Source organism: Sus scrofa, chromosome 9 (genome assembly GCF_054392235.1).
Source record: "Sus scrofa isolate SSC_HxYL_T2T_F1_AM1 chromosome 9, Sscrofa_HxYL_maternal_Yorkshire_Landrace_v2.0, whole genome shotgun sequence".
NCBI classification, from domain to species: Eukaryota; Metazoa; Chordata; class Mammalia; order Artiodactyla; family Suidae; genus Sus; species Sus scrofa.
This window is the reverse complement of record NC_139391.1, coordinates 49,399,459-49,416,316: the sequence shown is the minus strand read 5'-3', so window position 1 is coordinate 49,416,316 and position 16,858 is coordinate 49,399,459. Positions and strand designations below refer to the sequence as shown.

The 16,858-nt window shown below is 43.2% G+C and overlaps 1 protein-coding gene across 27 annotated transcripts in view; it reads left to right on the top strand.

Moving 5' to 3' along the window:
* Positions 1–16,858, top strand: part of LOC102164776 (uncharacterized) — a 441,263-nt gene that overhangs the window by 252,361 nt on the left and 172,044 nt on the right. For 4 of the 27 annotated variants that reach the window (XM_084976405.1, XM_084976407.1, XM_084976406.1 and 1 more), the window contains exon 3: positions 8,483–8,819. The exons of 22 other annotated variants lie outside the window; for them this stretch is intronic. In XM_084976405.1, coding sequence (XP_084832531.1) covers positions 8,483–8,735 — 253 coding nt within the window. In that variant the 3' untranslated portion in view covers positions 8,736–8,819. Of the gene's footprint in view, positions 1–8,482; positions 14,696–16,858 lie in introns of those variants that run through there. One more of the 27 variants, XM_084976409.1, reaches the window with a different exon arrangement.

Genomic DNA, 16,858 nt, shown 5'->3' with positions numbered 1-16,858 from the left:
TAGGAGTGGTATTCAAAGTCACTGACCTTAACTTTCCAACAACTGAAAAGCTTCCATATACAGTGTCTTTGACCAAAGGCCATTCAGCCTCTGCGTGAACCCTGAAGTTATGTCAATAACACAAAAATGCTGTCACTTTATATCTCTCCCAACTAAGTAAGTTTTGAAAAGCTCTGAGTGGCTAAAATTAAGCTCATCTAGCTAATGTAGATACCAACCAGAGTTTTAATTAAAGTGGCAGCAAATACTCTGCATTTAATGTTGAGTAACTGTTGACTGTTAACTGCTTTGTTAATAAGAAAGAAGCCTGCAGTTTTAGGTAATCAAGGCATCTTTAGTATCCGACATATAGTCATTTAAGTCCCTTCTCAAACCTGAAATGCCCCTACTCTGGAGATGTTTAAATGTGGATTGATGAATGAATTTATTGGTGAAACAGAATCAGACCTACAGACATAGAGAACAGACCTGGGGTTGCTGGGTGGGGGGAAGTTTTGGGAGTTTAGGGTTAGCAGATGCAAACTATTATGTATAGGATGGATAAACAATAGGATTCTACCTTATAGCATAGGGAACTATATTCAGTATCCTGCAATAAACCATAATGAAAGAGAACATGTATGTGTAAAACTGAATTACTTTGCTATACAGAAATTAATACAACATTGTATGTCAGCTAGACTCCAATAAAATACATTTTTAAAAGTGATTTGATGACCAGCGTGGGAAGGAGTTGTGGCTACTACTACTTGCTGATTCTTATTCATCTTTTTATTTTGTGTTCTTTTCCTCTCTTCTAATGCCTTTTTTTTTTCTCCTACTACTCCTTTCAACTCTCATCTCTTCTCCAGTATGTAGGTACCTTGTAATCAACTATGACAATTAAAAATTCCCAGACCATCTTTACCTGTTATTATCACAGGTATTGCTAATATAGGGTGTGTGTATCTGGGAGGCAGACTAATTATGAATGCATCTTCAGCAAAATCAACTTTAGAGGCAGGTTTGTGTGTGTGTGTGTGTTTGTATATGTAGAGGGGAATTACAATAATATAAAACAGATGACTTAAAATTGCCATCTTTCTCAACTTTTCCATAGCAATGCTCTTCCACATTAGGACCAACCATCTAAATAAAGTACCGCTGTCTTACATTTCTACAGCCTTAGAAATAAGTATACAATGTGTCAATCATAAATTTGTTTTTTAAAGCCTCAGAACATACCCATCTATTCCCACGGCTTATTGTGCAGTGTCATGGTTTTTGCAGCTCAGGTGGCCCAGACTGTACCACATCTTGTGCAGATGGGCTGGCGGCTGCTTTCAGGGCTTACCAGGTATCTATTTATCTAGCTAACACTTGGTAAATGGCAGTGATAGATGATCACATACTTTCTGGAAGCACAAGTGCATTTCCAAAGGTCATGCACATTTGAGTGATCTGATGGAGCTCTAAAGGTGGAAAGCAGAGGCCTCAGGACACAACAATAGGAAAAGCTGCCAGCTAACTAGAGGGCAGAGTGGCCCTGGGCTGGGAGGGGCTGCATAGCAGGACTCCTGTGCCTTTTCACAACTGCTTGCAAACTCAGCGAACACATAACCTCAGGACCTAGAGAGGCGAGGGCCTCTGAGAGGGCCTTGGAGCCTCTGTGTTAGAGTGAAATGCGGTGGAAATCCTGGAAGGAAGCTGCTCCATTGTCTCTGAGACACATTTTTGTCCTCCTTCTCCCTCAGAGGCAGTTTCTGTGATCATTTGCTTTGCCACTTCAAAAGCCTTTCCTGGCATTCGCTAATGAAACCCACAGCTCCATAGACCGTGCTTCCCATTTTTCAGAGCCTGGGTTATTAGCTACAGAGCAGTGAAATTGCCCAGGAGCAGACTGTTCCGATCTGAAATGAACCTAGACCTTTAGGACGCTGGTTCCAAAACGCCCTTCCCCAGCCTCTCTGGATCTGAACCGCAATTCTCTCATGTATAACTTAGTAATGTATTGATTCGTTCAACAAACATTTAACTGAATATCCTCTAGTATTAGGTTAGGTATTCAAGAAATTAAGACAAGTTAAGATGTGCTCTCTGCCATGGAGGACTTCAGTCTGGAAGGGGAGAAAGGCAGAAACAGAAATAATTACAATAGGATGTGGCTGATGCATAAGAGGGGAGTGAGTGAACAAGTGTAGGTGACAGAGTCCCCAGCTCTGCCTGGGGACTTCGGAGGCTGGAGGAGGTGATCCGAGTCCTGAAGGATTCGTAGGAGTTTGCTGGGCAGCCAGGAAGGGCCTTGGTGGTTTCCATCATGCCCCATCTAAGTTGTCCGCAGCGCTGCCCTCACATCCTCTCCCAGAACCCTCTGCGCTGAGACAGAGTTGCTTCACCTTCCCTCCATATCCACATTTCTCCCTGTCTTCATCTGTTAATCTCTCTTCTCCTCCTTCCTCCTGAATCAGAGGAGGAAGCGTCTCCCTCTTTGCTGAGCCTGGAGCTCCCACTGGAGCCGTACAAGCTCTCCAGACTCTTTTCATTCAGAAATTGTCTATAGTGCTCTCCTGCATCTTTAATCTTTCTCTGCCTCCAAGTTCCACTCTGATCATGAACAAGGGGCAGGCTTGTCTGGGAGGGGAGAAAATACCTTTGAGCTAAAATCCCTCTCTCGCCTCCCCTTTGTTGCCACCTTTTTCTGAAGGTAAGTCTGCACTCAGCAGCATCACCTCCGACCATCTCTTGTGGTTTGGCTTTGTCCTCCAGGCTGTTGGTGATCTGTGCCCTCACTAGATCTCTTCACTGTGCCACGACCTGGTGGTTCTCAAGGCTCACCCGAGTTTCCATCCTTGAAGCATGTGACACAGCTAGCAGTGACTCACCTGCCTGTTTTACAACTTGCTTTCCTCTTGCTTCTATGGCACAGCATTCTGCAGCTTCTCCTTGCTCTTACTTCTCTATCTCACCCTTGCCAGCTTTTCTTGGATTTTTCCCATTTGATTTTGTAGCTCTCATCAGCTCTCTCTCCAGTAGTTTTATGGTTTTTGTTTATCCTGAGTCTTTTTTTTTGTTGTTGTTATGGATAATTTTATTTTTTACAGAATAAAATACATACATTTAAACACGATTACATTCACACAGATTATTATATCATGGATCTTAAGAAACAGATTAAGTGACTCCCACTGGAGAAGTGGAATGGAAAATATGCTGAGACAAATAGGAAATTTATTCTATACTTTATCCCATTTTTATGGTTTTCATCTTTACTACTTAGTTTTATCTGTTACATTTCAATTTTTCTTTAAAAATTAGAATTATATTAAAATTGTTATGCAGCTAAAATTTATAAAGAGGAAAGCCTAATATACCATTAAATATTTTATATAGCACAAAAAAAAGAATGACTTAACTGGTAAGAATAACAAAAATAATACACCCTCTGAAAATAAGTAAAATATAAAATGCATAAATTGGTTAAAAAACAATGTAACTATATAAATATGTCCTCACAATTTGTTACATCTTATTGATTCCTCAATATAGGCATTACACCATTATAGGTGATGTGATAAACAAGACATTATAGACCTTACATTGTACCATGGAGAGAAATGGTTATTAATAATACAATTGTAGAACTGTATTATTTAATTGTACAGTCACATTGTTTAATTATAATTATCATAAGTTCTTTGATGGAGAGGAAATCAGAATCAGATGTAAGAAGACTTCAGCATTCCAAGAATGATGTCAAATGACCCCTTTTATGGTGGATTATGCACTTATTTACTATGAGATATATTTCTTCTCCAGAGATTCCTTGTTTGTGTACCAATTGTAGATTTTTGGTTTGCAGTTATTCTGAAGTTTTGATGTAAGAGTCTATATGTATATGAGATTGTTTTAAGTTGTTCTCTTAATTCCAAGTTCATCTCCAATGTCCCGCATTTGTACCCACCTCTTCTCATGATTTCTGATTTTGATGGTATAATTGTGCATGGATGATTTCGTATCTTTACTATATATAAACCTTTACTGGTGAGCCTTGTCATTTGTGGCATTTTTGTTTCCTGTTGCTGTCTTTTCTTTCCTGCCTAGAGAAGTTCCTTTAGTATTTGTTGTAAGGCTGGTTTAGTGTTGCTGAATTCTCTCAGCTTTTGCTTATCTGAGAAGGTTTTGATTTCTCCTTCAAATCTGAATGAGAGCCTTGCTGAGTAGAGTAATCTTGGTTGGAGGTTTTTTCCTTTCATCCCATTAAGTATATCATGCCACTCCCTTCTGGCCTCCAGAGTTTCTGCTGAAAAATCTGCCAATAACCTTATTGGGGTTCCCTTGTATGTTACTTGTTTCTTTTCCCCAGCCGCTTTCAAGATTTTCTCTTTGTCTTTAATTTTGGTCAGTTTGATTAGTATGTGTCTTGGTGTATTCCTCCTTGGGTTTATTTTATATGGTACTCGTTGTGCTTCCTGGATTTGAGTGAGTGACTCCTTTCCCACGTTAGGGAAATTTTCAGCTACTATCTCTTGGAATATTTTTTCTGTTCCCTTCTCTCTCTCTTCTCCTGGCACCCCTATAATACGGATGTTGGTGCGTTTAACATTGTCCCAGAGTTCTCTGAGACTCTCTTCATTTGTTTTCAATCTTTTTTCTCTTTTCTGTTCTGCATCTGTAATTTCCACTAATCTGTCCTCCACCTCACTTTAGTCATTCTTCTGCCTCCTGTATTCTACTGTTGGCTGCTTCTAGTGCATTTTTTATTTCTGTTACTGTATTTTGCATCTCTTCTTGTTTATGTTTTATATCTTGTATCTCTTTGGTCAGTGTTTGCTGTAAGTTATCCATCTTTGCCTCCAGTTTATTTCCAATGTCTTGCATCATCTTCAGCATCGACAGTCTAAAGTCTTTTTCCTGGAGGCTGAGAATCTCCTCATGGCTTAGCTGATTTTCTGGGGTTTTTCCTTTCTCCCTCATCTGAGTTATAGTCCTCTGTCTTTTCATTTTTATAGGTTTTTGGTGTGGCGACCTTCTTACAGATAATAGAGGTGTAGCCTCTCTTACTTCTGATGTCTGCCCCCTTGTGGTTGAAGTTGGTAGGCGGCTTGCTGTAGGCTTCCTGATGGGAGGGGCTGATGCCTGCCCCCTGGTAGGATGAGTTGATTCTAATCCCTCTGGTGGGTGGGGCTTAGTCTCTGGATGGGATTAGAGGTAGCTGTGTGCCTGAGGTGTCTTTAGGTAGCCTGTTTACTGAGGGGTGTGGCTGTGATCCCACCTGGATTGTTGTTTGCCCTGGGGCTTCTCAGCAGCTGGCTGATGGGTAGGGCCAGATTTTCCCAAAATGGCCACCTCCAGAGAAAGGCAACTGCTGAATATTCCTGAGAGCTTTGCCTTCAATGTCCTTCCCTCACAACAAGCCACATTCACCCCTGTTTTCCCAGGATGTCCTCCAAGAACTGCGGTCAGGTTTGACCCAGATTCCCTTGGAGACTTTGCTTTGCCCTGGGACTCAGTGCACGTGAAAGTCTGTGTGCGCCTTTTAAGAATGGGGTCTCCATTTCCCCCAGTCCTGTGGAGCTCCTGCACACAAGCCCCACTGGCCTTCAATGCCAGATACTCCAGGGGCTCTTTCTCCCAGTGCCAGATCCCAGCATGTGAGAGTTTGATGTGGGGCTCAGAACTCTGACTCCTGTAGGTGAGTCTCCGTGAGCCAGTTAGTTTTCAGTCTGTGGAGCTTCCCACCCAGGAGGCATGGGGTTGTTTATATCACGAAATCACCCCTCCTACCTCTTGATGTGGCCTCCTCTTTTTCTTCTGGAGTAGGGTATGGGGTTTCAGGTCCATTTGGGTGGAGACTGCTCACTCTTTAGTTGTGAATTTTTGTTGTTTTTAGAAGAGAAGTTGAGCTCCAGTCCTTCTATTCTGCCATCTTAATCCCATCTCCTCTCTCCTGAGTCTTATCATAAGCCAGCTTACTTTAAAATTTTCTTCTCAAGGACTATATCTTATTCATGATGATATGAAGCAGCATTGCAGACTGGTTAGGAGTGCAGGCTAAACCAAAGTGCCTGGGTTTGAATCCTGGCTCTGCTGTGTGACCTTGAGTAAATTATTTAACCTCTCTGTGCTTGTTTCCTTATCTGTAAAAGGAGGGTAATAATATCTCTCTGATAGTATTGTTGTAGGGATCAAATGAGTCAAAACACACCATGTGGCTAGAATAATGACTGGAACACAGCAAGAGTTGCCTTGGCACCCAGCTTGTGAGTAATATTAATTTTTATTATATACATTTATTGAAAAATAAACAGTTGTAAATAATCAACATTCCATAAGTTCACTATCACCACTGAGAGCTTACTCTTAGCGGACTTTGGTCCCAGCATTTTCTTGCTTTATCCCATTTCATCCTCATCTCAAGCCTAGAAATAGGTGTCATTCTATCTCCATTTTGCAGTGAGGCAGTGTGGTCTCTGAGAGGCCAGGAGGCGTGCCCAAGTGCAAACAGCTGATGGTGGAGCTGGTTTGTAGTGGAGAACAATGGCTCTTGACCCCGGTGCTCTTGGTAGGTGTGCCCTAAGTGGACACATTCAGTAATGTTCCCCAGTCTCCCAGGAGTCCACGGCCATCACACATTGCTCAACAATCAATACCCACTCTTAGTTGCTTCCGGGTGTTTGAAAAGTCACGGAGTTGTACGAAGTTATAAAGCCAGAGTCGTGGTTGTGTTGCTTTGTCCATCTCATTATTTTGTTGACGCTTCTTTGGATTTGCTGTCATATTTTAAGCTCTCAAGGGTGAAGGATACTGTTTCTTCCTTCTTTTTGTGTGTGTCCTCTGTAGCATCGGAGACAGCACTGTGTTCCAGAGTTTTCTACCATACACACAGCAGAACCAAATTCAGTTTGAAGAACTTTGCTGATAGGACCACCCGGCATCTCCTCTGAAGAGACTTCCAGGGTCCCACTCCCTCCCAGCCCACCTCTCCCTTCCTTCAATCAGACCAGGTCACCCCTGGCCTGCCCAGCCCTCCTGCAGCACTCGTGACAACCTAGCTCCCCACCTTCAGTCTAGATCGCTTACTCTATTACACGTCAGGGACCTAGTCAGCCGGTTTCATTTGCTGCGTGCCTGGCTGTGCTCAACACATAGAAGGTTCTCAGTAAATACTAATCCAATAAGCAAATGAAGGAGGGTTTTTAATTAAGCCTCTGAATCTCCCTAAGAATTTGCAGATGGCAGTGACACTTGATTCCTTGGGGGCTTCAGAGAGGAGTGGGGGAAGCTTGAGTGCCTGTGAGCATGTACGGCGGCGAGCATGTGCCCAGGCGGCTTCCCTTAGCTCACGGGATTGTCTGTCAGCACCCCGTCCCCCCTCTTGATGGTCACCCACATCCCCAGCTCCATGCAGCTAAGGCGCAGGTGACGCCAGTGTCTTTCCTCCAGACCTCATGGCTGAGCTCCCTCTAGAAATGAGCCCCCATTCCCATGACCCTTCATTCCCTTTATTCCCTGGGGGAGTCCATGGAATTTGCAAATCAAGAAATGTTGCTGATTTTCCTGTGTGTCGGCTCCAAGGATCATAATGTCCTTTTATCTGTTTGCTTTCATAAAGCCCTTTCATTTCTTGAGGTATGGTCACATACTTTTTTTTCCATTTGGACAAAGCAACCGGGGGAGTTTAATAATAGTGTTGGCAAAGTAAAATGAATGATCCGTATTCTTGCTGAGTGTCTCGGACCAGAATCAATTTATGTATTAATTCGATTTTTTTTTTTTTTTGGTCTTTTTGCCATTTCTTGGGCAACTCTTGAGGCATATGGAGGTTCCCAGACTAGGGGTCTAATTGGAGCTGTATCCGCCGGCCTACACCACAGCCACAGCAACGTGGGATCCGAGCCGCATCTGCAACCTACACCACAGCTCACGGCAACGCTGGATCCTTAACCCACTGAGCAAGGCCAGGGATCAAACCTGCAACCTCATGGTTCCTAGTCGGATCCATTAACCACTGCGCCACAACAGGAACTCCTGTATTATTTGATTTAATTCCTAAGTGATGGCTAACAGTGCTCTAGAGTTTGGACTGACTGGATTTGAATCTTGGCTTCCTTACCAGCTGCATGACTCTGGATCACTTACTTCAACTCTTTACACCCATTTCCTTATGAGAAAGGGGGGCATTTAATAATAAACATGCCATGGCGTTGTGACTAGGAAATAAGATAACGCATGTCAAGTGCTATGCATAGTGTTTGGCACGTGGTGAGTATGTAATAATTTCTCACAATAAACTCGTTACAGACTATCTTAACAGATGGGCAAAGAGATGCTTCAAGTCCAGAGTTGAGGCCCATGGATTAACCCCCATGCAATCCCACCTGTTGAGTATTGACAATCACGCCTTCTCTTTAGATTGGACTTGACATCTTGGGCCAACTGGTCTTGAAAAGTAATGAAAGCTTCCGACATGTTATTTGATAACTTTGAATTCTCTTTTTCCCAGGTGGTATGTGCCGGGCCCTCTGATCTTTCTCCCTCACCCCTACCCCCCACCAGACTATAGGAATAAACTTTTCCGTTTGCAAGGGCCGCATAATTCCCGGCTACGGTTCAGCGGCCACATCCCAGTTGCCGACCTTCCCACCAGCTGTCACACCCTCTACCTGCTGCCAAGTGGCCCTGGAAGAATGCTCCGGGTGATTTCCTGCCCCTGGAAACATCAAAGCCAGCCCTCTCCCTGTTCCCATTCTTCTTAGTGAATGCGCCACTGGTTGATATAAAGGAGACAAGTGCTCAGCAGCCTCAACGACAGGGGGAGAATTCAGGTCCGTGGGAGGGGGGCTTGGTGGCCAGAGCAGGGAGGGGAAGTTCTGCATCACATCCAGGGATCCGGCCAGGCACTCAGGCCCCATCAGCACCCATGAAAATACCAGCACCCCCGCGTGGGCTTCCAAAAAGAAGCTGCTGCCTCAAGTTATTATTTCTATATTGTATAATAATCAGGCCACTGTTTTGAGATCATGTCAAAGATAACAAAGCATCAGAAGCCTCTTCTGCCGCTGAAGAACCAATCAACCTAAACTAATACTTTAATGACCACTTTTCCCAACGAGAAAACAAATTCAGACAAAAAAAAAAAAAAAATGAAGCAGGTTTGCTGAGAAGAACCTCGTCTGGTCAATGAAAAGAAGAAAGAGACGTCTGCAGCCATGGCAATGGAGTAGGGATCACTTTGATCTGGAAAATAGGTTTCTTTCTTTCTTTTTTTTTTTCCCTCCAGTGCTTTTTCTCAGGCAGCCAAGAGAGGCTGTTGAGTTTGAGGAGGGCGGTCCTTTCCAAGTGAAGGGGCACCTCGGAGCAGAATTGAATGACCGCTTTCATGGGCAGCTATTTTAATAGTCTCATGTTTGAAAAATATGCAATTAAAAGAAATACTATTACACATAGCCCCTATTTGCTGCTTTAAAAATACTATCGATTAACTGGAAAAATGAGAGTGAGGCGTGCAAGATTATTATGTTAAGTGGAAACTTCAGATCGAAGGAGGGAAAGATACACAGAGAGACACACGACCTGTACACGGCACTTGAAGAGCTGCTCAGAGGGCACCTGGGATGACTCAGATGCTCTTTATTCCTTTACATACTAAACATGACTTTCTTGCCCATCAGAGTTTTCAATGACATTCTTCCTGTCCAGGCGGTTAATAAAAATGTCAACGTTATTGGTCAAGAATTCAATTTCTCATAAGCGTAACCTGCAGCAGTTGGGGGTCTTCATACGTGAGAATGATGCTTTTTAATGAGTGCTCCGTGGGCATTTTAAATGAAACAATAGGGATCCTGGGCAGTTGGAGCTTGAGTTTTCCACTGGTACTGCCTTTACCTTGCAGCCCCCTGCCAAATCCCTTTCCACCCCACCACCTGCCTGCGCAGGTCAGCCCAGCTCCTCTCAGATCCTGCCTTGCATTAATTGGAAGATATTCAGAAGACAAGTGGATGTTTGTCTTTAGCAGAGGATAAAGGAAGACTTTGTCCTTCCCCAGATAGATGGAAACATCTCTGGCTCTTCTTTTAAGAGGTATCCAAAATCTTTGTCCAGGTAACTTGCCATGTTGTCATGGCAACTGCAGGATGGTTCCTGTCTCTGCCGTCTTTTCTCTCTGCCTTCCTGGATTTCTTTAACACTTTTATAACTGGTATAGAACTGCCATTTAAAAGTGGATTTCTACTCTTCTACATACTGGCAGAAAAGAACTGAAAGTGTAGTTACTGTTCAGGGACATTTGTTTTGTTGTTGTTGTTGTTCTCCCTGGAGAAGTTGACTGGAGATCTGTGTGTCCCATACAGTGCACAAATTAACCCAAGAGGTAGGTGAAATCAGGTGTTCCTTTTCTTCTTTATGCTGCATTTTGATACACATTTATGATGAGCTAGGCACTGTGTTAAGCCTTTTATCTATATTTAATCTTCAAAGTGAGTTCATGTATTGGCCCTATTATTGTGCCCATTTTACGGATAGGTAGATGAATCATTAGAAGGCTGAGGAATTGGCCTAATATCATAGAGCTCACAAGTGGTAGAGCCAGGGGGTAAATCCTGACTGTGAGGTCCAAGGGTGCCCATGGTACAGGTGTTTGAGGCAGTCTTTTTGGAGGTGACCTGTTCTTCTACCAGGCAGGAATGCAGAGCTGGAAATTTAGGCCTTTTTAGCAGCAAGGGTTTGTACCAGAACAAAGTAAGTGTGTCTTCATGGAAAGGACCGTTTGACTTTGAAATGGGAAACTAGGAGTTATGGAATCTTCATAGGATCTGGCAGAATAGAAAAGTCCTTTCTGGAAGCAGAAGGATGAATAAAATAGCCCTTGGGATCTTTCAGGGTCCTCTATTTCCCAGAGTGGGTGTGAGATCTGTTTGCAGGGAGGACTCCACTGGCCACTGGGGTAGGCGGGCAGGGAAGACAGTGTCCCTGGAGACCCAGCACACCAAAGGCCTCTGTGGAGCAGAACCACGAATCCGCTTCAGGAGTAGACTGGTGGCCTCCGGGCTCAGTCACTGTCCTATACCCCAACTGAGAAACGTCCATCTCAGAGTAACCAGAGACTCACCTGGAACTTTAGAGCCCAGGCACACAGCCTGCTTGAACTCCTCACATGTCCTCAGTGTCCATAGGGCCTTCGGCTAGACCATTGTTAATGTCTCCCGGTAGTTAGTTGAGTCTTCTGCTAACCTCCTCCTGTCTTGAGCTCTGGGGGAGAGAGAAAGAAGAGACATATTTATGTATTCTGTGCCTTCACAGAAAAGCCAAGAAAAGTATATCATGGTCCTAAAACATGTATGACCAATTATTGCAACAGCAGAGAGCGAGTAGTACAAAGTGGAATTTTGTTAGATATATGCCAAAGGCAAGGCTTCTGGTGAGTCAGGCAGGATGCGGAGGATTCAGTGAAGCAGAGGGGACCAATTCAGAAAGGGAGAACTGGAGTAAAATTACGGAGCTGGAGACAGCCACTGAGTAGATGCAGAAGGGTGGAGAGTATGGGGGCCAGAATGTGGGGCTGGGTTCATGAATTTGCTGCTCTCTAAACCATCAGCTCCAGAGTGGTTGAGAGCGTGGATGTTACATTCAGAATAGGTAGGGTTTGAATGCTGGCTCCACTCTCTGCTGGGGAAGTGACCATGGGCAGAAAGATTAGGCTCCCTAAGCTTAGATTATTGATCATCTTTCCTGTAAAACAGTAGTAAGAGCACCTCCTCTCTCTCTGTTGTTTTTGTTTGTTTTGCTTCTTAGGGCTATAGAATGGCATATGGCGGTTGCCAGGCTAGGGGTTGAATTGGAGCTACAGCTGCTGGCCTACACCACAGCCACAGCAATGCAGGATCCGAGTTGCATCTGCGACCTACACCACTGCTCACAGCGATGCCAGATCCTTATCCCACTTAGCAAGGCCTGGGATCGAACCCACAACCTCATGGTTCCTAGTTGGATTTGTTTCCACTGCACCATGGGGGAAATTGCAAGAGCATCTCCTCTTAAGGTTCCTGTAAGGATCCAGGAGTGACTTGAAGCTGGACATATAGTGAGTGTTCCACTATTGTTTGCTTTGGTACCAAACATGTTTCATTTCCAGGTCCACCAAGGGAGATTTTTTACCTACTGTCCCAGTTCTGTCATCAATTGAACATGCATTCAACTATGTGAATTTGAGTTAAAATTTGCAAGAAGGATAACCATATTTCAGTAGTCTGACAGCCTTGTGAGGCAAGTGAACCATGGAAAGTTTAGAGAATTTGCCCCAGGGGTGTGCAGTTAGTGATTGGGCACCATGAACACACTCAGGGCTTCTGACCCCAGTGTAATCTCCTCCCCACCCCCGACCCCCTACCCCCATCCGAAATGGATGTGTATTTCTGGTGACCAGCTTTCATGAAGCCCAAGGCCCAGTGACGTCTGCCAAATCCTTTTGGAATTTGTATCACATTGTCATTTTAAAACTTGCTAAAGTAAGGCATTTCAAGGGCAGTAATTTTGCATTCATTATCTCTAAAGGACTATTGAAAGAAGAATATAAAGAAGAAATCAATTTACTGCCTCTTAGCTTCAAAAGTACCAAAAATCAATTGCGCTAGGTAGACAGAGCCAACGGTGACCTTGTGCGTACTGCCTCTAGACAGACTGTAGGCTTTACTCGTGCCACGTGTGTTATGGTTCATTGTAGAGACTTTTGTTTATTTTGAGCTCATGGAGTTGATGCTGTTACATATTTTATTTTCGGTTTGGAGTATTTGGCTCCATTAAGTGAGGCTGGCGGAAAGCCTCATCACCATCTTCCACCAATCTGAAGGGAGCCTTTTTAGGAGAGATGTGGGCAGCTGCTGGTAGTTTAAATCCCTTCAGGTACTACAAGAATGCTTTTTCCAACCTGGAAACCCAGTGTCCTATGTTTGAAATGACTCCTTTGGAGACTGTTGGAGATTTTCCTAGCCTCATTTCTGGAATTCATGTGGTGATAGACTACTTTCATTTTGTCTTGAAGCATATATGATAAAAAGATCCGAAGCACAAGCCTGTTTAGCTTCTAATGGTGTCTGGGATACAAACCTATGTAACAGTCATTGGTCTTGCTTTATCTGGGACCAAGACAGTTGATAATTTGATACACTAGTGGGAATCTTGAGCACTTAAAAAAAATCCAAGAACTGTCCATCATTTTTCAGAGAGGCATCTCACAAATGAAATCAACAATCTAGTTAGGATGTTGGTGGCTGTACTGCATAACCGAGCAATCTGTGTCAAATGGCGAATTTGGGAACTTTTCCATTTTATCGTTGTGGAGGAGGGTGGTATTTCAGGGATTGTATCTCATGGTACAAGGTGATAGAATGTTGGATGTGAAAAGGCCACAACATAATAGGCTCACTGAAGTCTTGTTTGTTTCCTTCCAGAGAATAGTGTATCCACATACAGAGTCATAATTTACATCGTCAAAGAACCCTTGCTGCGATTCTAGGATTTAAGAAATTCCACATATACTGTATGTACTGTAGTGGCTGTATAGGTTTTACTAATTTACAGTCTTCTTTAGGGATTTCCTTCAATGATAAGTTTTAGTGTTTCAAATATATAATCCACTGTGCATTTGAAGACTGTTGAGTACCTGTCTACAGACCTAGTTGCATGTCTAGAACTTTCTCTGATACACCCTGCAGAATCAGTGCTCCTCCCAGGTTTTGTGGTGTTATTTATATCTAATTTACATTCTGAATGCTTTTGGTATGTTAAGATGTTTGATACCCTTAGACTCAAGTTGATAAACTTGTATAACATATTTTAAAGAAGCTATAGTTGATTTAAAACTTAAGCCAAAATAAAGATGGGGGTAGACAAATGAATTTTTGTGAAGAATTGATGTTTATAAGCAGTAAGAATGATTTTCCTGCACATGAAGGATGATGGAGAAACTGCATTACTATATTAGAATGCCGTCTGGCCCTACATTGGCTGATTCGTATAGAGGCGGTTGAATGGATTCAAATGAGAGCAATTACAGATACCATATCTGTTAATGTGTAATTGATTATGACATTGGAAATATTGTCAATGACTGTAACATACTTCAAGCTAGGTAGCTTATTTTACCAAAAGTTATTCTTTCCATGGACATGAATGGAGACACCTTTGTCAATAAGCCATATTATTTTGTAGAGTGTTTTTGAATATGCTTATAGTAGGCACTCATGATATATTTTTGGAACAAATTCTAGTAGACTCTCTCAAAAAATGAATTAAGATGCTCTTAATTCTGTTGCAAAGTCCTGCTGAAAAGTCACAACCCTGAGTTACTCTATTTGTCTGGCATTACACTTACCAAACCGAGGAACTTTTATTTAGGGAAGGAATACGTTTTAGAGCATAGTATCCCAGAAGAAATTATTGTTAAAATTAACATCTTGTAGGTTACCTTAGGCAATCAGAACCTTGTTTTATGCCAAGGTAGTCCCCCTGGAAAATGGCAACATCTACGTATAGATAAATATGTCAGTGCTACGTAGTCTTAAATAAACATGTAATTCTTACTAATATCTTACTGAAATCCTCCTTGTGTATTATGGTTGAAATGGCTGTTTCCCTAATTTGGACAAGGGTAGCAGCCATCTTTTTTTCTCCTGTGTAAGAATGTTAATTTAACCTTCAAAATATATCCCTAATCTGTCTACTTCTCTCTGTCATTCCTGTTACTACCCTGGTTCAAGTCATCACCATTCCTCACCCAGACTCCCAGGTAGGTACTTGGTGAGTACCAGACTACTAGATGGCCTCCTAATTGGTCACCTTGCATCCACTTCAAGATCCAGTCTTCACTTCGTAGCCAAAGTTGCATTTTTAAAGGCACGGCAAATCACATCACTCTTTTGCTTTACATCCTCCAGTCACACTTAGAATAAAATCCAAATTCCTTACTTGGTCTACAGAGCTCCATGACATTCATGTGTTTGATGGTGTGCTAGCAGCTCAGATCTGCAGTGACCAGCTTGAGACTGGGAAGCTTGATAGTATCTCGTTGATCAGCTGGCTGGGAGAAGGTAGATCAGAGTTAGATAAACACAGCCTTGGGAATGTCATCAAATGACAATACCAGTAGGGTGTGGCATATTTGGGGCCAGTGCGGGCTGGTCTTCATCTTAGGAGGTCAGTCTGGGATGGGAACATTGTAATAAGGTTCTCCAAGCAGTGATGGTACTCCCTGGGCAGGTGGTAAGAGGCATGTTAAGGTCAGAGCACTGCCCCACAATGTCCAGTCCCCCAAATCACCTGGGTTTGGAATAGGACTTCGGTCCAGGAGGGAATGGGTTTGTATTCTGGAAGCCAGTGGTTGGGGAACAGGGAGGAGAAAGGAAGGCTTCTGCTTGGGGGACTGAAGCATGCCCAGGCAGAATGACCCCCTGTGGGCTCCATCTGCTGGGGGGGCTCCTGAGAACTCTCATTCTTTTTCAGGGCCAGGCAGTTTCATGTTTTGTTTTTAAGGCTGCAGTGCTTCCCCAGTGTTCTTATCTGTGATAAGCTTTTGGCGGTGACAACGGAGCCTACATTTCCCTTTGAGCTCAATATGGTCATTCCTGTAATTTCTTTTTCTTTTCTTTACTTTTTTTTTTTTTTTGTCTTTTTAGCACTGTTCCAGTGACATTTGGAAGTTCCCAGGCTCGGGGTCGAATTGGAGCTGCAGGTGCCAACCTACGCCACAGCCGCAGCAATGCCAGATCTGAGCCATGTCTGTGACTCGCAGCTCAGCTCATGGCAACACCTGATCCCTGACCCCCGAATGAGGCCAGACATCGAACCTGCTTTCTCATGGATACTAGTCGGGTTCTTAACCTGCTGAGCCACAACAGGAATTCCTCCTGTAATTTCTTAAAGCGTTTTCTGGTTGGCTCACAGAATTGCCTCTTCACATTTCTATTATTTCTTTTATCTTTTTTTAAAATCTCTTCATAAATAACATTAATCCTTTGAAAATCCTCAAACTGTCCTTAGGATTAATCTCTAGAACCCTTATTACATCACCCGAGTTCCTCTGTTAACTTTTTTTTTTTTTCCCGTTACTGGGGTATGGTAATGCTTCCTTTGCATTTTGATTCTCTGTTTTCTTCTTAAAAAGAACTTAAACCTTCACGAAACTGCAAAGTACCATAGACCATTCCATTTCAACACCTACTTTCCTGGTGGAGAGAAAGACCTGTGCGTTGCTTGGGACGATGCTCCAGCTGTCCTTGGAGACAGGTCTGATTCTGGAGGCAGGCAGCAGCAGTAAGCATAGCAGGGGGGTGAAGGGTGCTGCAGCTCATCTTTGAGAGTTTTATTGTCCCAAGCCTCTCCTGAAAAATGGAGGTCAAGGCAGAGAAGAGCAAGGGAATTAGATTGTTTCAAAAGGAACATTTTCAGTTGTGGACAATAAAGATACTTTTTAAGGCTTTGGCAGAACATTAGCGTAGATTACCAATTGAGGATGTGGGTTTCCTGGACAACATGGAGAAAAAGGAGAGACAGTCACCGGCCTAAGTGGTTTAGCAGTGTGCTACCCCATAGGTCGGCAGGTGGGATATACTGAAGATACAGAACAAAAACCACTTAACAAGAGAAAGGATTAGGTGTGTGTGGGGGGGGGGCTATGCTTATCTGAGCATCTTCTGGACCAGGTTAGGCAGTACCCTTCTCCTCTTCCTTTCCCTTGCCCCCATGTCAAGCATGTTAAAGATTTCGAAGTCTAGTTTATTTAAATTTAATTTCAATGGCCCTGAGTGGCTAGGGGCTGCCATATTGGTGAGAAGAGGATAACAGGCTAGCACAGTGCCTGGAACAGGAAGCTAATCCACAAATGCTC